Source organism: Salvelinus namaycush, chromosome 34 (genome assembly GCF_016432855.1).
Source record: "Salvelinus namaycush isolate Seneca chromosome 34, SaNama_1.0, whole genome shotgun sequence".
NCBI classification, from domain to species: Eukaryota; Metazoa; Chordata; class Actinopteri; order Salmoniformes; family Salmonidae; genus Salvelinus; species Salvelinus namaycush.
The window spans coordinates 20709390-20730327 of NC_052340.1; the positions used below are offsets into that span (position 1 = coordinate 20709390).

General features: G+C 45.2%; 1 protein-coding gene across 3 annotated transcripts in view; it reads left to right on the plus strand.

Annotated features, from left to right (window-relative positions):
• bcas3 (BCAS3 microtubule associated cell migration factor) overlaps positions 1 to 20938 on the plus strand; it is a 317356-nt gene that overhangs the window by 273503 nt on the left and 22915 nt on the right. For all 3 annotated transcript variants that reach the window (XM_038973748.1, XM_038973750.1, XM_038973749.1), the window contains one exon: positions 15206 to 15373. In XM_038973748.1, coding sequence (XP_038829676.1) covers positions 15206 to 15373 — 168 coding nt within the window. The remainder of the gene's footprint in view (positions 1 to 15205; positions 15374 to 20938) is intronic.

The window sequence follows — 20938 nt, forward strand, 5'->3', positions numbered from 1 at the left end:
GGTAGTGCACTATATAGGGAATAGGGTGCCATTTGGCATGCAGCAGTGACTGACAGCTTAATGACGCCTGAGTCTGTGACAGCCTCTGTGTGGTTAATGTCATTAGTACTGTATCAAGGCATGTCTGTCTATGTCAATATGGATCTAGACTATTCATCTGTAAATGTTTGGTGATCTCCATTATGGAAGACTGGAGAGAGACAGGCAGGGCTGGACGTGTGTGTATCAAGACAGGGCTACTGAGACCTCAACGCTGTGTGCGTGCGTGCGTGCGTGCGTGCGTGCGTGTGTGCGTAATAAAAGCGCAGCTCCTGACACTTTTACTGCAGGTATGTGGGGTGAGGATTTCCAGAGCTTGTTTGGAGGCCAGGCAGGGGCTGAACCTAGGGCTGAGGCAGATACATTGACTAAATGGTTGTGTATCCATTCAATTATTAGAAGCATATTTAGAGTGTGACTTTTTTCTTTATTTACTGTAGATACAGTGGCGCACTCACAGTCACACGTTGATCAATCTACAGCCTGTGCAGTCCACTCCTAGTGTTGCTAATGCCATTCCAAATGTAGTTGACTAGGGTTGGATTCTGTGAATAACCATTGATTTAGGGATGGATTGAGTGAGGGAAGGAGCGTTCTCTCATCCTCCCTCCAGAGGGGTTCAGCGAAAGCCAGATAAGCGGTTTTCGGCCAAAATGAGTGAAAGGAGATATAAATGAGAGGTGAATAGACAAGACTAGAGTAATGACAGGGAGGCGACCTTAAAGGCCCTGTGCAGTCTAAAACGTGATTTTCCTGTGGTTTATATATATATTACATTGAGCTTGGAATAATACTGTGAAATTGTAAAAGTTATGATAATGTCCTTTTTTAGTAAGAGCTGTTTGGAAAGACAGCCAGAAATGTCAGCCTGTTTTGATTGGATGGAGTTTTGGCCTTCCATGGTGACTTCACCATGCGGTAAATTAGTTAATAACCAATAAGAAAGCGAGTTCCAAACCTCTCTGCCAATAACAGCAAATTGTCAGTTTTCCTTTCCCCACGTAGACCACTCCCAAAGAGACCTAGCAAAATTATTGCTTGAGAAATTTCCCTTTGCTAAGAAGCTATTTTTGTTTCTTTTTGACCATTGTAAGTGAAAACAATTACAGTAAGGTACTTAATTGTTACCCAGAAATGATTTGATATTGAGATAAAAACAGCTGCATTGGACCTTTAACTATGTAGGAACACACTTTATTTTTCCCAACATACTTCACAACTCAACAATAATATTCTAGTAAGATCAGAATGCCCCATTATGAAAGAACAGCTGTGATCATAACCTCTTATGGAATATGTATGTGCCGTATTCATTTTCCGATGCCAGAGTTTGGAGATGGCTCTGCTCAAACTCCATTACATGATTGATGTGAAGACTCTAAAACCACCAAAGCGTTATCAGAATATTGATGTACAGGACTGTATGTTGAGAAATCTACAGCCAACAATACAGCCCACTACTACTGACACTAATGCCATCCCAAGAGTAGGTGACTAGGGTCGGATTTTGTGAATACCCATGGATAGAGGGATAGATTGAGTGAGGGAAGAAGCATCCTTTCATCCTCCCTGGAGAGGGGTCCAGCAACAGCCAGATAAGCGGCTTTCGGCAAAATGACAGAATGAGACAAAGATGAGAGAAAATAACTTGTCCCAGGTGAATACTTGGTTTAGGACACAATCATATCAGCCTGAATTAAAGCTCTCTAAATCACATCAGAACTGAACTAAAGCTCTCTACATCACATCAGAACTGAACTAAAGCTCTCTACATCACATCAGAACTGAACTAAAGCTCTCTACATCACATCAGAACTGAACTAAAGCTCTCTACATCACATCAGAACTGAACTAAAGCTCTCTACATCACATCAGAACTGAACTAAAGCTCTCTACATCACATCAGAACTGAACTAAAGCTCTCTACATCACATCAGAACTGAACTAAAGCTCTCTACATCACATCAGAACTGAACTAAAGCTCTCTAGAAGCTCTACACTCCATGTCCGGATAAACAACCTAACACATTTCTAGTCCAATCAGATTACTTCCTTTTAAGGTGGATTGTGGGTTGTACCCAAGAAAGACAAACCACTTGTGTCTATGATTGATAACCCAAGCACAGACACGCACACACTCCTGGTCTTACATGGTGTTGTGATCAGTGTTATGTGTTGACTCAAGCAATGAGATTAGAGGTACTTTTTTTAAAAAGCTGATTTTCCTTCCTGGAAGTAGGTCCCCTCTGTGATCTTATAACAATTGGGGATGGGGTTGTTACCATGGGAAAGAGAGAGATTATGACAACAGAGGGAGGGAGAGAGCGTGTGAGAGAGAGTGAGACACATTCCTGTCCTGTCAAGGAAACAAATGGGCCTGAACATCAGTGTGTAACTCCTGACCGTCACCGCATCATCATCATCACATTAGCCTCATTCAATTACACTGCATCATGATACTTCCTGAAATCAGTTAACTACTGCTAAACCATGAAGTGCACTACCAAAGATAGGCCTTTGTTTTCCTCAGACAGTCATGTTTTACCTAGACCCACACTTTGTTTAGGTGTGGTTAGCCACTTATGGTAATAAGGTGAAGGGACAAGTCTCCCCTAGGTGATTGGGTTGGGGAGATGCTATATACATTATTTTTAATGGGATAGAACCAGAAAAGTCAGTGTTAAGTTAGGAGGGGTTAAGTTAGAAGTGGCATGGGATTGTATTTGTCTCAAATGGCACCCTATTCCCTATATGCTGTAGTAGACTACTTTTGACCGGAGCCCATAGGGCTCATTTGCGATCCATCCGTTGTGTTTTCTGGGTTGCCAGATTCTGGGGAAAGATATGAAGGCTATTTGGGTCTCTGTGTTGCCATGTTGGGTTGTAGTGAAACCTGCTGTTTGACCAAGGGAGTGTTAAGGAGTGGTTCTCCGCCCTGAGGGTGACCCCTCGGCACCAGGCCGTAGAAGTACACACACACGTCGTCACTGTCAGACCACGCCTGCCGTTTGTCAGGAAACATACCCTGGTGAGGTCTTTTCTGTGTCAAACCCATGGCTCCAGGGTGGCCTCCAGGTTGGCCTCCAGGTTGGCCTGCAGGTTGGTCTCCAGGGTGGCCTCCAGGTTGGCCTGCAGGTTGGTCTCCAGGTTGGCCTCCAGGTTGGCCTCCAGGTTGGCCTGCAGGGTGGTCTCCAGGGTGGCCTCCAGGTTGGCCTGCAGGGTGGTCTCCAGGTTGGCCTCCAGGTTGGCCTGCAGGGTGGTCTCCAGGTTGGCCTCCAGGGTGGCCTCCAGGTTGGCCTCCAGGTTGGCCTCCATGTTGGTCTCCAGGTTGGCCTCCAGGTTTCCCCGGTCACTGGACCCGGCGGCGCCATGTTTGGTGGGGACTTATGGAGAACCGGAGAACCTGTGGTGGGGTATAATGAGGGACAGGAGGGGGGTGAAGTTGGAGGGCTCAGGGCATGGTAAGGTAGGCCTAGTTAGAATGATGAATAACTGGACCCAGTCAATGTCCTGACTAACCTATGACTGGATTCCAAAGAGAATATTTTAAACTTAAAACTGCTGTGAAAAAAATATATATTTTATTGTGTTAATAAGATGGCGAACATTCCTATCCAGGAATAAACCATGTTGCCATATTTTTTTGCTCTCTACACCAGAGACCCAGCCTGCATCATGCCAGGCCTCTCGTACTCTATCAGTCATTTATATTGGGAGGTGTGTGCGTGTGCTCTCGATAGCCAATCTGTCCCCTCTCAGGTGCCCTCATAACTGTGTGCACACCACTTCATTTGACAAGCCAGCATAATCAGTACTGAAGAAGACACACATCACATAGTGCTCTGTGTTTTTACATGATGAGTGTGCAAACACAGACACATATGTGTGGTACCATTGCTCAGGGTCAAAACACGTGAACATATGGCACTGGTGTGTTTGGGAACTACACGGTGCAGTCACGTGTACATTGACACACACACATGGAGTTTTTCCAAGCCACAATCTGTGCAGCATTTGCAGTATCCCGTTATCTGCCATTTTGATGATGCAGGTTCCAGTTTCAGATTAGAAGGGAGGCAGGCTGAGTCACAGGTCTAATCCCACACACAGAGAGTGATTATCTGCTGGGATATCTGTGCGTCCTTGTCACTCTCACCGTCCTGGTATGGGGGTTATGTTGTTGGGACAATGAGGTCTTATCTCCCTTCTATCCTTTGATCTCACTGACTGAACCTTCCGCCACTTTTAGACCCTTAACTTTTCCTATTGAACGGTTCAAAGACAAACCATGCTGTCGCCCTCAAGGTCCCCCCACCGAGAGAGAGCATGTGGGTCAGATACAGGGCTGTGGCGATCACGAAATTTCGTCAGCCGGTGATTGTCAAGCAAATAACTGTTGGCCTGACAGTAATTGACCGTTAATTAACATAAACACATTTAGCATCTCCTGTCTTCCACACATAGCCTACAAGCCACTGATGTAGACTTTTGGAACACCTACATTTTAAAAAGTCTAATAAATCCATGTAATATAGCCTACACCATCACAATAAATCACTTATTTATTCGAGACAGGTCTAAAGAAGCATGATGTAGTTTATTTCAGAAGAACAGAAAAGCATACTCTGAGTTGTCCTGATGTGGCTATGCCAAATGGCTGTGGGCTACACTAGTTCATTTAGCAAATAAGATTTGCTAACAATTCCGTGGCATTATTTTATAGTATGAAGAATACAATTGAACAAAGCTGAATAAAATTGAAATATTTTATAAATTTGAGGGAGTGCGCACATGTGGCTATTCTGTGTTGAGCAGTTAAGAAAGAAATAGATACTCCTATATGCTGAAGTTAGTTATTAATGTAACTTTAGTTGTTCTACAAACGTTGGGCTATATGTTTAAATTTTTTGTACATTATAAGGCTGCATGATGAGACTAATGATTTGAAAAAAGTAGCTTGAAAGGCATGAGCTCTACTTAGTTTTTTGTGCAGGCTGTACGCACTCAGTCTCTCATTCACAATTTGACAAGCACTTCATAATGCCTCGAATTTCACGGCGACATCCCCTTTGTGGCCGTCATGCACCCTAAAAAAAATCCATGCCTTTTGCGGCCTGGAGTGCTGCGTGGTGCCCTTCTCCCTGGGTGCTGCGTGGTGCCCTTCTCCCTGAGTGCTGCGTGGTGCCCTTCTCCCTGAGTGCTGCGTGGTGCCCTTCTCCCTGAGTGCTGCGTGGTGCCCTTCTCCCTGAGTGCTGCGTGGTGCCCTTCTCCCTGAGTGCTGCGTGGTGCCCTTCTCCCTGAGTGCTGCGTGGTGCCCTTCTCCCTGAGTGCTGCGTGGTGCCCTTCTCCCTGAGTGCTGCGTGGTGCCCTTCTCCCTGAGTGCTGCGTGGTGCCCTTCTCCCTGAGTGCTGCGTGGTGCCCTTCTCCCTGAGTGCTGCGTGGTGCCCTTCTCCCTGAGTGCTGCGTGGTGCCCTTCTCCCTGAGTGCTGCGTGGTGCCCTTCTCCCTGAGTGCTGCGTGGTGCCCTTCTCCCTGAGTGCTGCGTGGTGCCCTTCTCCCTGAGTGCTGCCTGGTGCCCTTCTCCCTGAGTGCTGCGTGGTGCCCTTCTCCCTGAGTGCTGCGTGGTGCCCTTCTCCCTGAGTGTTGCGTGGTGCCCTTCTCCCTGAGTGCTGCGTGGTGCCCTTCTCCCTGAGTGCTGCGTGGTGCCCTTCTCCCTGAGTGCTGCGTGGTGCCCTTCTCCCTGAGTGCTGCGCAATCTGAAGCGCATCACACTCACATGGCTCTCCGTCACATGATCGGGTCTTTCTCACAGGTTACAAGTGAAGACAGACACATCAGGGACGCAACTGCGCATGTCCTTATCCAATTCCGAGGCGCATATTGAAGATATTGGAAGAACTGTCCACATTTACTTTTCGTCAGCCAACAAGATGAGTAGGTCTAACGAACAGCAAAAGCACCAGCCTATGTCAATCTACTATCCCCCATAGTACAAAAGTTGACCTATTCTGTGCGTGAAATAAATATTCTAAACATAGTCTGGGACAGTTGTGGGGTGCAATAAATCCCAAGTTAATACAACCACTAGCATATTAACTTTACGCCATGTGGCTGATGAAACAGATCAGAACATTTAGCTTCAAATGTTGATAAACTATTAGGCTATTTCTTCACATTATAAGCGCAACAATGTGCACATGGCAGTGGTCTATAAGTGCAAATGTTTCATTAGAGGGAAAACACCATTATCAAAAGTCAACACAATTGCAATTATGCATGTAATGCTTTTATTATAAAGGTGCATTTTTATGGTGAAAATTATCTTCCCCAAACTTGAAACTCACTCGCTGCTTATCTATCAAATTCAATCAAACGTATTTATAAAGCACTTTTTACATCAGCCGATGTAGAAGCACGGTGGCACTGAAAAGCTCCCTAGAATGGCCAGAACCTAGGAAGAAACCTAGAGAGGAACCAGGCTCTAAGGGGTGGCCAGTCCTCTTCTCCCTGTGCCGGGTGGAGATTATAACAGAACATGGCCAAGATGTTCAAACGTTCATAGATGACCAGCAGGGTCAGATAATAATAATCACAGTGGTTGTAGAGGGTGCAACAGGTCAGCACCTCAGAGAGTAGAGAGAGTCCAAAACAGCAGGTCCGGGACAAGGTAGCACGTCCAGTGAACAAGTCAGGGTTCCATAGCCGCAGGCAGAACAGTTGAAATTGGAGCAGCAGCATGACCAGGTGGACTGGGGACAGCAAGGAGTCATCATGCCAGGTAGTCCTGAGGCATGGTCCTTGGGCTCAGGTCCTCCAAGAGAAGAGAGAGAGAAAGAAAGAAAGAGAAACACCTTGTAAAGCGGATTAATGTGCTTAATTTTAAGAAGTTATTTGTCCACTTTAGTTGTGATACAAACCTTATCAAAACATATAGGCCTATGGGCTAGGCTACATGAGGTGTGTGACTATGATTCCAAAAAGTCACAAAAAACAAGGCAGTTTCTTATGCTTAATCTTGTCTTTACATATACTAAATAATATATACATGTGAAATTTGTTTTGATTTGGAATGAACCATTGTCATGCACCTGTATCGAAACAGGGGCAGCGGGAAAAAATACATAAATAGGGAAGGGAGGACGCTTTTCATGTGGTTAATTTTGATGCCAGCCAGGTAGGCTATACTCCTGTTGTAAAGATGAACAATGTGCTTAATATTAGGAAAGTTGAGAAATAAATATAGTAGACCTGGCCTATAGAAAACTGATGGGATCCTCCTCTTTTTAATAGAGGCCTTCACTCTGTTTTCTCACACAATTGCATAGCCTATAGAAATGTTGTGCAACATGAGCCAATGGGTTCTCATGAAGTGTTTGATTAGATTTTCGATTACATTTGCGTTGATGTCAGAGTGATTAGCGGGACAATAGTGTGCTGAGTACCAGGCAGTTAGCAAGTTTGGTAGGCTACTATTGACCAGCAGCAGCAGCAGCATCAGCGCTTGGAGAAGCCTAATTACCGAGACTAAACGGTCACATGGAATTTGACTGCCTTCATGACTCGTGACCGCAGGTGTGGCGGTAATATGGTCACCGTAACAGCCCTAGTCAGAACTGTATGTAAGCACACTACAGTACAGAGGTGTGTTAGTGTTTGTGTGTGTTAGTGTATGTGTATGTGTGTGTGTATATGTGTCTCAGAGACTTTGACAGTACCACACACAGTGCAGAGACCATCTCACCTATTAAAGTTTTAAGGCTAATCGTGAGCTAGCCATCATTGCGCCTCTGACTCTCCTTTAAACTGGCTTTAAACAGGGAGGTGCAAAGTGAAGAGCCTCTGTGTGTGTGTGTGCTTACGAGTGTGTGTGTGCTTACGTGTGTGTGTGTGTGTGTGTGTGTGTGTGTGTGTGTGTGTGTGTGTGTGTGTGTGTGTGTGTGTGTGTGTGTGTGTGTGTGTGTGTGTGTGTGTGTGTGTGTGTGTGTGCGCGCTTACGTCTGTGTGTGCGCGCTTACGTGTGTGTGCGCTTACGTGTGTGTGTGTGTGCGTGCGTGTCTGTGTGGGTGCGTGTGTGCATGCTTACATGTTCTGTGTGATGACAATGTGAGCGCAGCCGGGCATGCGTGTTTGTAAGTGTGTGTGTGTGCGCGGGCGTGAGTCTTTGGCCCCGGGCAAGCCCCACTATTGAAAGGATTACTAGTACTCAGCCGACCCAGGAGAGAGGGGGGGGGGGGGGGAGTAAATGTATTTAAAAGCAGGGCCTAGTGTAATGAAAGAAAGGGTATCTAGTGAAGAGCAAAGAGAGACCTCCTAGCTACCTATCACAGCTGTTAATCCATCTCCATTAACACTAACATGTCGCCCACCACTAAACTACTCTGGCAGGCAGCTCTCCACTCTTTCACTGACTCCTGTCTCAATGGCCCTGCCTGGCCACTGTCACACACACTCTGTCAGACTTGGTTCACAGCGCAAGAAGAAGTGTGTGTGTGTGTGTGTGTGTGTGTGTGTGTGTGTGTGTGTGTGTGTGTGTGTGTGTGTGTGTGTGTGTGTGTGTGTGTGTGTGTGTGTGTGTGTGTGTGTGTGTGTGTGTGTGTGTGTGTGTGTGTTTCACTACCACTGTGAGGGCAGAGCCTACTGATTAAGACATAGCCTCAACCTCAAGTCTGCCGTCTCACATCCCAGCTAGTCATCACACCAAGACAGCCATGCCCTCCCTGCTCCAGGTACAGGCTGTCCAGGTCCAACTCGGGGTTAGTCTGTATCTTTCCAAATGTACACCTCTGTCGCCTTCCCTCCGGTCAAATCCTGATTTACGCAGTGGCATGTTTATTACCAGAAGGCATTTGTTTTTCCAACACAAATAACCGCCGTCCCAGAGTCACAGCCCTCCGTTTACAGCCCTAAGCCTCGTTAGCTCCATCATTCTAATGGCACCCCCCTGCAGTAAAGCCTAATTGAATTACCGCTATCAGCTAGCCAACCGTTAGCCTCCCGTCATTAGGCTGTTTAGCAGCCAGGTAGCCCAGAGATGATGGCTTGTGGCCGGTTGTTATGCGTTGCGTGCAGTGTGTGTTTGTGTCCAGCTGTGCCATCCTGAGCTGCTGCCCTGTTGTAAAGGTGAACACACACACACTGATTAAATCTTTAAGGAAACTAGCGTTGGGAGAGATAAGTAGGGCCTGATCTTCAGTCGGTGTGGCAGTGAACCAACAGCTGGGAGAGAACTAATCTAGCCTGGGATTTAGTTTAACCATGATGAAAAAACGTGTTTCTGTCCACATCCTCCCTCTGTCTCTTTCTCTCTTCTCTCTGCTATCTTTCTCATCTCTCTTCTCTCTCTCTCTCTCTCTCTCTCTCCCCTCTGTCTCTTCTCTCTCTCCTGTCACTAAAATGCTTGTGAACATCATGTCCTCATGTTTCAGTTGTCCCTAGAACATTGTCAGTGAGAAATGAAAAGAGGAGGGATGGAGAAGCAAATCCCCACCCTGCAGAGGAAGAATCCCATCCTGCTGCTTTACACTCACTACGCCCCTCGGTTCCTACTAACCCTGAGGAGTCTGGCTGTTATTTCATTAGCATCATCATGATAATGACCGGAGTGGGACTTGCTGTCACATGCTGGAGCATGGAGACATTTTTATTTATTTCACCTTTATTTAACCAGGTAGGCCAGTTGAGAACAAGTTCTCATTTACAGCTGTGACCTGGCCAAGTTAAAGCAAAGCAGTGTGACAAAAACAACAACACAGAGTTACACATGGGATAAACAAAACAGACATCACCCCTGATGCAGGGAGAGAGGGGGGGACTACTGACCTTGACAGCTACATATCTGGCTCACCATTCTCTGGGGGTACATCTATATAGTCCAAAATTGTCCATTTGGTCAGTGTCATGGTGGTTTTGGAATAGTAATTAAAACAACATACTTTGGTGTAGTAGTTTCTGTGTTGTGTTTAATGTTTTTGCTCTGTAGTGGTTGATGTGAACCCCAGGGGTGGTGTGTGTGTGGGTGTGTGTGTGTGGGTGTGTGTGTGTGTGTGTGAGAGAGAGAGAGAGAGAGAGAGAGAGAGAGAGTCAGAGAAATTAGGTCGTACCATTAGGGTCCTGCCATCATGTTAATTGAGACTGATGGGTTAATATATTTGTGAAGGAAGTCTCCATAGAGGGTCTGGAGTGCTGTGACAGTGAATTCAGGAGGACACACTGACTCTCACGCAGACACAGACTAACACAAGCTCGCACACCTCAATTACATGCATTACATACTCAGCCCATGTAAATAAATGAACTAGCTCAGGGTTCACATACCAGCATAGTGAGGTCTCAGAAAGATAGGCTACATTTCACAGCATTGCCAGAGGGTTGTTTTCACGGTCGAAAATTCAATTCCACACTGTGGTAAAACATCAAATCAACCGCTTGGTAACCATAATAACATCATGTCACCTTCAAGAGCGCTATTGTGGCACACAGGGCTACTGTTCTCTCTCTCACACACACACACCACAAACCCCGCACGCAGGCTCTTGGCCATGGCTTTGATAGTGGGCCTGCTGGTAAGGGGGGATCTTTTGAGGAGTCACACACACAGATTTTTTATGAAGTGGTGCAAAGTTATCAGCTTCTCCTGCCTGGCCCGGTGTAGTGTGTGTCTTAACAGCAGATAGCCAAGTGGAGACCTGGTCCTTCCTATCTGTGTGTAAAACCAGGCCGGTCAGGGCAGCCCGTGCGGGCTCTCGCCCCAGCATTAGAGCTTGTCAGTGGGCCAGAGTGTGGCTGAGGCTGGCCAGGTCTCCATACACCAAGGGCCTAGATAGCCACTGAACTTAACTCTGAGATCAAAGGGTCCACTGTCGCTGCTCCTTCTGATAACACAGACCCAGTCTGGGCCAGGGGACTAGGTGTCAGGTAGAGAGAACCAAATAACAACCCCCAAATAACAACCAGCAAACAACCACCAGACAACCAAACAATAGCAGCTCTTTTATGATAAAGATCATTCCAGTCTTGTTCTGGTGTTTTTCTCTAGTTCCTTCTCTGTTTGGCCTTTTTCTTTCCTCTGCTCTGTCATGCCTCCTTTTCTGTTAGTCATTGTCTTTCTCTACATCTGCCTCTCTCTCTCTCTCTCTCTCTCTCTTTCCGCTCTGTTTATCAGTCCAGTGGCTCTTAACTTTCCCTTGTTTGATGTCATCCCTCCCATCCACTTGCCCTGCTAGCAGTGTTTTCTAGCGTTAGCGCAGTGACTGGGCCTCATTGCCAAAATCCTGAAGTATCCCTTTAACCAGGGCCATAGTCAGTAGCTGTAGCCTTTATCCCAGCTACTAAATCTCTTGACTTAATTCAGTGTGTATGTATACTACATACTTAATGAGCGTACAGTTGAAGTCTGAAGTTTACATACACCTTAGCCAAATACATTTCAACTCAGTTTTTCACTATTCCTGACATTTAATCCTAGTAAAATTCCCCTGTCTTAGGTCAGTTAGGATCACCACTTTATTTTAAGAATGTGAAATGTCAGAATAGTAGTCGAGAGAATTATTTATTTCAGATGTTATTTCTTTCATCACATTCCCAGAGGATCAGAAGTTAGTATTTGGTAGGATTGCCTTTAAATTGTTTAAATTGGGTCAAATATTTCAGGTAGCCTTCCACAAGCTTCCCACAATAAGTTGGGTGAATTTTGGCCCATTCCTCCTGACAGAGCTGGTGTAACTGAATCGGGTTTGTAGGCCTCCTTGCTCGCACACGCTTTTTCAGTTCTGCCCACAAATTTTCTATAGGATTGAGGTCAGGGCTTTGTGATGGCCACTCCAATACCTTGACTTTGTTGTCCTTAAGCCACTTTGCCACAACTTTGGAAGTATGCTTGGGGTCAGTGTCCATTTGGAAGACCCAAGACCAAGCTTTAATTTCCTGACTGATGTCTTGAGATGTTGCTTGAATATATCCACATAATTTTCCTTTCTCATGATGCCATCTATTTTGTGAAGTGCACCAGTCCCTCCTGCAGCAAAGCACCCCCACAACGTGATGCTGCCACCCCTGTGCTTCACGGTTGGGATGGTGTTCTTCGGCTTGCAAGCCTCCCACTTTTTCCTCCAAACATAACGATGGTCATTATGGCCAAACAGTTCTATTTTTGTTTCATCAGACCAGAGGACATTTCTCCAAAAAGTACGATCTTTGTCCCCATGTGCAGTTGCAAACCCTAGTCTGGCTTTTTTATGGCGGTTTTGGAGCAGTGGCTTCTTCCTTGCTGAGCAGCCTTTCAGTTTATGTCGATATAGGACTCATTTTACTGTGGCTACAGATACTTTTGTGCGTGTTTCCTCCAGCATCTTCAATCAATCAATCAAATGTATTTATAAAGCCCTTATTACATCAGCTGATGTCACAAAGTGCTGTACAGAAACCCAGCCTAAAACCCCAAACAGCAAGCAATGTAGGTGTAGAAGCACGGGGGCTAGAAAGGCCAGAACCTAGGCAGAAACCAGGCTATGAGGGGTGGCCAGTCCTCTTCTGGCTGTTTCCTCCAGCATCTTCACAAGGTCCTTTGCTGTTGTTCTGGGATTGATTTGCATTTTTCGCACCAAAGTATGTTCATATCTAGGAGACAGAACGGGTCTCCTTCCTGAGCAGTATAATGGCTGCGTGGTCCCATGGTGTTTATACTTGTTTACTATTGTTTGTACAGATGAACGTGTACCTTCATGCGTTTGGAAATTGCTCCCAAGGATGAACCAGACTTGTGGAGGTCTACAATTTTTTTTCTGAGGTCTTGGCTGATTTCTTTAGATTTTCCCATGATTTCAAGCAAAGAGGCACTGAGTTTGAAGGTAGGCCTTGAAATACATCCATAGGTATGCCTCCAATTGACTCAAATGACGTCAATTAGCCTATCAGAAGCTTCTAAAGCCATGACATCATTTTCTGGAATTTTCCAAGCTGTTAAAAGGCACAGTCAACTTAGTGTATGTAAACTTCTGACCCACTGGAATTGTGATACAGTGAATTATAAGTGAAATAATCTGTCTGTAAACAATTGTTGGAAAAATGACTTGTGTCATGTGTAGCGTGGTTTGTTCTGCGTTGTGTACTTGTAATTAGGACACTGCCACAACTGGAGGTCTGCTGGTTGGAATCTTTTTATTTGCCCTGCACACGAAGAGACAACACACAATACTTTAGCCCTTGGCGCAGTCACATCTCTCAGGCACCTTGCTAGCCGAAGGTCAGGCAAAAGAGAGCCCCAAAAAGAAATAGCAGGTGCTGCGTGCACACATTCAGTGCACACCATACATTACAAGTAAAATGATATACAACATCATTTGGACAAAATAAAAGACATACCTGCACACGAAGAGACAACACACATTATGTTAACCCTTGGTGCAGTCCTAGCTCTCAGGCACCTGCGTGAGCACATAGAAACTCACTCAAACACTGTCCCAAGTACTCACAAGTTACAATAGCCTAGTTAGTGAGCTCGGTGAAACTTGTTAACGTAAATCTTTATATTGTCCACATTGTAACAAAAGTTATGGTTGCATGACAGCACATTGTGTAACATTACCACGGTTTTATATTGAACAATTTCGGAGCCAAGGACAACATACCTTGATAGCCGAAGGTCAGGCAAAAGAGAACATTAAGGGGGTACGGAAATACAGATAACCCACGATGGGCCAAACCAAAATATACAGAACTTTTACAGTCATGTGTATGTACAATAGAGATATGAAAAAGTGTTTGTACACCAAAAACTAACATTAGCTATGCAGCTGTAATTAAATTTAAAAAACACACTGAATTATTATTATTATTATCAAATTATTAACATCCCCTCTTGACCTGGCCTATTTGAATTGGTCCTTGTGTGCAACTTGGTGCATAATCTAGGGGAACAACATCACACTGCTACACATGCACAAAGTAGATGTCCTAACCGACTTGCCAAAACTATAGTTTGTTAACAAGAAATCTGTGGAGTGGTTGAAAAACGAGTTTTAATGACTCCAACCTAAGTGTATGTAAACTTCCAACTTCAACTGTATATATACATACTATTAGTTCATGTTAGTGTACTGTATACAAATTGTATTCTTTCAGTTGAGTGTACTAGCACTTCACCTGTCTACTGGAAGTTGATGCTGTTGCTATGCAACTTCTTGCTAGCTTGTTAGCATAACAAATAACTAACTAGACATCTTTAACAGTGTCCATTGAGAACACACAACGACTATACCACTTAGATAAAAAATAAAGTCAATCAAGTCAATAAATGTTGGGTAGTTAGTTGGATAGCATATAGTTAATATACTGGCAAGTTCGATGTACTAGTAGCCAACTAACGTTAGGTAGCTAACTAACATACCGGTACATACAAGCAACTGCTGTAATGCTATTCAGTTCGTAAGGCTAGCGTTGCTAACTGACAGCCAACATAACGTGTAACTTATTTGAAAAGTCATTACTTTTTTATTATGTTGCTCAACATTTTCTTAAAATTTGTCATAATTAGTTAAAGCAGTGAATTTGTATCCGCTCTCGTCGGACTTTGACTGCATATTTTCCGCCATTTTCTTCAAATCTGAAAATGTTGTGATACCACGCCCATTTTCTGGAGAATTGCATTATGGGCCCTAAAAGCACGGGAATCGTGTCCACTGCATGTGTTCTTCGAATTTTGGGGGAATGTAGCACGACATCCGGGAACGTTTGGCATACTAACTATATCCATACTAAAACCAATAAGCATACTACGTACTCAATGTACATCACAAATAGTAGGGTTAGTGCGGTTAGTATGAGTATTCAAACACAGCTTAGGTGTTTGATGTCAGTACTCCACTTGACCATCTGTGTGGTTATATGGATTTAGTGTGTGGTTGTGAATGTGGTTGTGTATTTGGAATAACTGTGGTGTATGTGGTTGGACTGACTAAGTGTGCAGTAGCGAGAATGCCGTTATACTGACTATTAGAAGGTTCTTGCTTGTATTTTGTGTTTATGGTTAAACTAATCAGTGTGCACTTTAACAGATCATATATCTAATTTCTACTTTGTATACCTTAACTGACCATGTTTTGGGTTTCTACTGACTGTGTGTGTGGTTGTGTTGTGCTGACCGTCCCTTAATGGTGGTGTTTGTGTTCCAGGGACGTTTGACCGCAGTGTGACCCTGCTGGAGGTGTGTGGCAGCTGGCCAGAGAGCTTTGGCCTGCGTCACATGAGCTCGGTGGAATCCACCGAGGAGGGGCTGAGAGAGAGGCTGGCAGACGCCATGTCAGAGTCACCATCCAGAGACATTGTGGGCTCTGCTACCGGTCAGTCATAAACATACACTAACCCATACACAGACACACACATCATCATCTCACACATGCAGTGCCTTCGGAAAGTATTCAGACCCCTTGACTTTTTCCACATTTTGTTACGCTACAGCCTTATTCTAAAACTTGATTGGAGTCCACCTGTGGAAAATTCAATTGATTGGACATGATTTGGAAAGGCACACACCTGTCTATATAAGGTCGCACAGTTGACAGTGCATGTCAGAGCAAAAACCAAGCCATGAGGTCGAAGGAATTGTCCATAGAGCTCCGAGGCAGGATTGTGTCGAGGCACAGATATGGGGAAGGGTATCAAAAACTGCAGCATTGATGGTCCCCAAGAACACAGTGGCCTCCATCATTCTTAAATGGAAGAAGTTTGGAACCACCAAGACTTCCTAGAGCTGGCCGCTCGGCCAAAGTGAGCAATCGGTGGAGAAGGGTCTTGGTCGGGGAGGTGACCATGGTCACTCTGACAGAGCTCCAGAGTTCCTCGGTGGAGATGGGAGAACCTTCCAGAAGGACAGCCATCTCTGCAGCAGTTGACCAATCAGGACTTTATGGTAGAGTGACCAGACGGACGCCACTCCTCAGTAAAAGGCACATGACAGCCCGCTTTGAGTTTGCCAAAAGGCACCTTAAGAACTCTCAGACCATGAGAAACAAGATTCTGTGGTCTGATGAAACCAAGAACTCTTTGGCCTGAATGCCAAGCGTCACGTCTGGATGAAACCTGGCACCATCCCTACGGTGAAGCATGGTGGTAGCAGCATCATGCTTTGAGGATGTTTTTCAGCAGTAGGGACTGGGAGACTAGTCAGGATTGAGGGAAAGATGAACAGAGGAGAGTACAGAGAGATCCTTGATGAAAACCTGTTCCAGAGTGCTCAGGACCTCAGACTGGGGCGAAGGTTCACCTTCCAACAGGACAACAACGCTAAGCACACAGCCAAAACAACTCAGGAGTGGCTTCGGGACAAGTCTCTGAATCTCCTTGAGTGGCCCAGCCAGAGCCCTGACTTGAACCCGATCACATGTCTCTGGAGAGACCTGAAAATAGCTGTGCAACAACGCTCCCCATCCAACCTGACAGAGCTTGAGAGGATTTGCAGAGAAGAATGGGAGAAACTCCCCAAATAAAGATGTGCCAAGCTTGTAGCATCATACCCTCAAATCACTGCCAAAGGTGCTTCAACAAAGTACTGAGTAAAGGGTCTGAATACTTATGTAAATGTGATATATCAGGGTTTTTTATATATAAATTAGCAAAAACTTTTTTTTTTTTTACTGTTTTTTGCTTTGTCATTATAGGGTATTGTGTGGAAATTGATGAGGAGAAAACATTTTTGGGATACATTTTAGAATAAGTCTGTAACCTACCAAAATGTGGAAAAAGTCAAGGGCTCTGAATACTTTTCCGAAGGCACTGTACATGCTCATATGCGCACATACACTACCGTTCAAAAGTTGGGGGTCACTTAGAAATGTCCTTGTTTTTGTTTGAAAAGCAAAGTCTTTGATTCTGGCAATATTGAGCCTGTAATTGAACCCATTAATGCTGATGCTCCAGATACTCAAGTAGTCTAAAGAAGGCCAGTTATATTGCTTCTTTAATCAGTACCACAGTTTAAAGCTGTGCTAACATAATTGCAAAAGGGTTTTCTAATGATCAATTAGCCTTTTAAAATGATAATCCTGGATTAGCTAACACAACGTGCCATTGGAACACAGGAGTGATGGTTGCTGATAATGGGCCTCTGTACACCTATGTAGATATTCTATTAACAATCAGCCGTTTCCAGCTACAATGGTCATATACAACATTAACAATGTCTACACTGTATTTCTGATCAATTTTATGTTATTTTAATGGCCAGAAATTGTGCTTTTCTTTCAAAAACAAGGACATTTCTAAGGCACCCCAAACTTTTGAATGGTAGTGTACATGCAGCGTGTGCACACAAACACGGACGCACACTCAATAATCATTTGTCATCATTAATAATTTCATGGTTTCAATCTATCCACCAATTTACTGACCGTTTATTCTCTCAAGTGAAATGTGATAGTGGTCAACTTCATTTACTTAGCTTTGTGTGAACTTTAATTTACTCTCCTTCAACTGCTACTCTTAATCACGCTTGTTTGGTTTTGCAAAAAGTGTGTGGATGTACACTCGTGTGTGGGCCTGCATGTGTGTGTGTCAGCCATTCGGACAATCCAAATGTTGAACTCATTTTTAAAGCGGCGGTGCTCTTCCTCTCCTGAACAAGAGGTCCTTCAATTTTTATGGGAGGGGTTTCTCTTAGGGAGAGGAGACTGCCACTGGGAGCAGCAAAGGGTCACAAGGCCCTAATGTGTGTTAGCACCAACTACCCCCCATCCTCTCATCCCCCTCTCTCTCCCCCTTCTCTCTCTCCCTGTTCTCATCCCTTACTCTGCAATCCCTCTCTTTCTCTCGCTCTCATTGCCCGTCTATTACGACATAATGCTGTTTGGACCTATTCATTTAGAGAGGCCCCTGCAGCAGCACTGGCAGTCACATGGAATGGACACTCTTTGGGACTCTCTCTCTCCCCCTCCTCTCTCGCTCGTTCTCTCGCTCTCTCCTTCCCGCTATAATTGCTTGTGTCTATGACTCTGCTCGTCATTAGATTACGGGCTGACTCCTGGACACTTGTAGTTGGCGCTTATCCCTCCATCTTTACGGCTACAGCCCCCTCTAATGCAACGCAAAATTCATTATTGATCACATTGCATCCAATCTACCCCCATTTTTGGCTGCCTTGGGCCCTCCTATAAACATGAACTTAACCCTTTCCTGAGGGAGGGAGACATAGAGGAATGGGCTAAATATTGTTTGGAGGGGGTCAACTGGAGCCGAGTCTGAGACATGCACATCCATTCTGTCTGACTGAATGCGTTCCAAACGACACCCTATTCCTTATGTGGTGCACTACTTTTGACCAGAGGCCTATGGGCCCTACTATATGGAATAGGGTACCATTTGGGATGTGGCCTATGTCTTTGTGTGACAGTGGCACCAAGCTTCAAGCAGGGAATAACTGGGACGTAATGGAGGCTAATCTAATATGGACGTCTGGTTGATGGCTGACTGTAATGTAGAGAAAGTGTATGTGTGTTAAGTTCATAGAGAGAGAGGCCTTTGATGGGCAGGGCCAGATGGTGTATAGCTTAGAGAGTGTCTCCACGTGCAGGGCCCAGTTTCCCTTTCCCCATCCTTAGACATACTGTAGGCCCCATTGGCATAGACCTGAAGGATTCACTCATACACACATTATCTCTCTGTCCGGCTTTCTCTCACTCACTCACTCACTCACACACACACACACACACACACACACACACACACACACACACACACACACACACACACACACACACACACACACACACACACACACACACACACACACACACACACACACACACACACACACACACACACACACACACACACACACACACACACACAGAGAGGGAATTGGAATGCTAGATGATGTAACAAATCACCCTCTTTGACATTTCTCCCTCAACACACAACCACACACACACACACACACACACACACACACACTCAGGCTCACGCTCAGAACAAAGCCTGCAGTCACACAGATTGAGTTCTCACGCAGAGCCAGAGACCTACTGTCGCCACAGCCAGGGGCAGGTGACACAGATAGAGAGACGGAAAGATGGAGAGAGAGTGGGAGATAAGGAGGTGGGGCAGGAAGCCCCCACACTGACTCCTGGACATACTCTTCCAGGAATTAGTTTTGTCCTAGTAACATAATGTTGCAGATGTGGTTTTGCTTAATGGTGCCAACCCAACATGAATTCCATTGAAGCCGTGTGGAGGACCCCTCTCTTAGCCTAGCGCAGTTTAGTATATTCCAGCCCTAGTCTACTCTCAGCCCAACCCCAGTATAACATAACCCAGCCTTTGTCCTCAGACAGTGTCAGGTCAGTGTTTCTGGTGGCCACGTTCAGGATCCAGCCCTGACCTATGTTAATAGAGCCATTGTAATGGAACTGGTATCTACTGTGTGTCAGACATGCAACTACCTCTGTCAACCAGCCGTCACATGTTAACGCTAATATTTACAGTATAGCATTATCAGCATCCAAAAATAATGGACACAGTGTGTGAGCGCACAAGCATGTTTATGTGTGCGTGTGTACAAAACATTAGGAACACCTGCTCTTTCCATGACAGACTGACCAGGTGAATCCAGGGGAAAGCTATGGTCCCTTATTGATGTCACTTAATAAATCCACTTCAGTCAGTGTAGATAAAGGGGAGGAGACAGGTTAAGAAGTATTTTTAAGCCTTGAGACAATTGAGACATGGATTGTGTATGTGTGCCATTCAGAGGTTGAATGGGCAAGTCAAAAAATGTATCTGCCTTTGAACAGGGTATAGTAATAGGTGCCAGGCGCACCGGTTTGAATGTGTCAAGAACTGCAACGCTGCTGGGTTTTTCACACTCAATAGTTTCCCGTGTGTATCAAGAAAGGACATCCAGCCAACTTGACACAACTGTGGGAAGCATTGGAGTCAACATGGGCCAGCATCCCTGTGGAACACTTTCAACACCTTGCAGAGTCCATGCCCCAAAGATTTGAGACCGTTCTGAGGGCAAAGGGGGGTGCATCTCAATAAAGGGATGGTGTTCTTAATGTTTTGTACACTCAGTGTGCGTGTGCTCTGTGTTCATAACAGTGTGTGTGACCCTCCAAACCCAGGAAGTATGTGACTCGCCTCCAGGCCCTGTGTATACCAGGTCCTTGTGTTCTAAGTAATTTATCACATTGTTGGATGGCAGTCTACATAAGTTTATGATTGAATTAATTAGGTCTACTGCCGTGTGCTATTGGAGGGATTTGGCCGGTTGATTCCACCTTCTTGCTTGTTGGTTTTGGAGGAGCTCCACCTCTCATCTGATGTTATCGTGGTACATAAAACATTGCCTCTGCCATCACATGGAGCACTGGGTTTTTGTATATATGTACATTACCGTGTGTGTCTGTCTCACTGTCTGTCTCACTGTGTGTCTCACTGTGTGTCTCGCTGTGTGTCTCACTGTCTGTCTCACTGTGTGTCTCACTGTGTGTCTCACTGTGTGTGTGTCACTGTTTGTCTCACTGTTTGTCTCACTGTATGTCACTGTCTGTCTCACTGTCTGTCTCACTGTCTGTCTCACTGTGTGTCTCACTGTGTGTCTCACTGTCTGTCTCACTGTGTGTCTCACTGTGTGTCTCAATGTCTGTCTCACTGTTTGTCTCACTGTATGTCACTGTCTGTCTCACTGTGTGTCTCACTGTGTGTCTCACTGTGTGTCTCACTGTCTGTCTCACTGTGTGTCTCACTGTCTGTCTCACTGTGTGTCTCACTGTTCGTGTCTCACTGTGTGTCTCACTGGTTGTCTCACTGTGTGTCTAACTGTGTGTTTCACTGTGTATCTCACTGTGTGTCTCACTGTGTATCTCACTCTGTGTGTCACTGTTTGTCTCACTGTTTGTCTCACTATGTGTCTCACT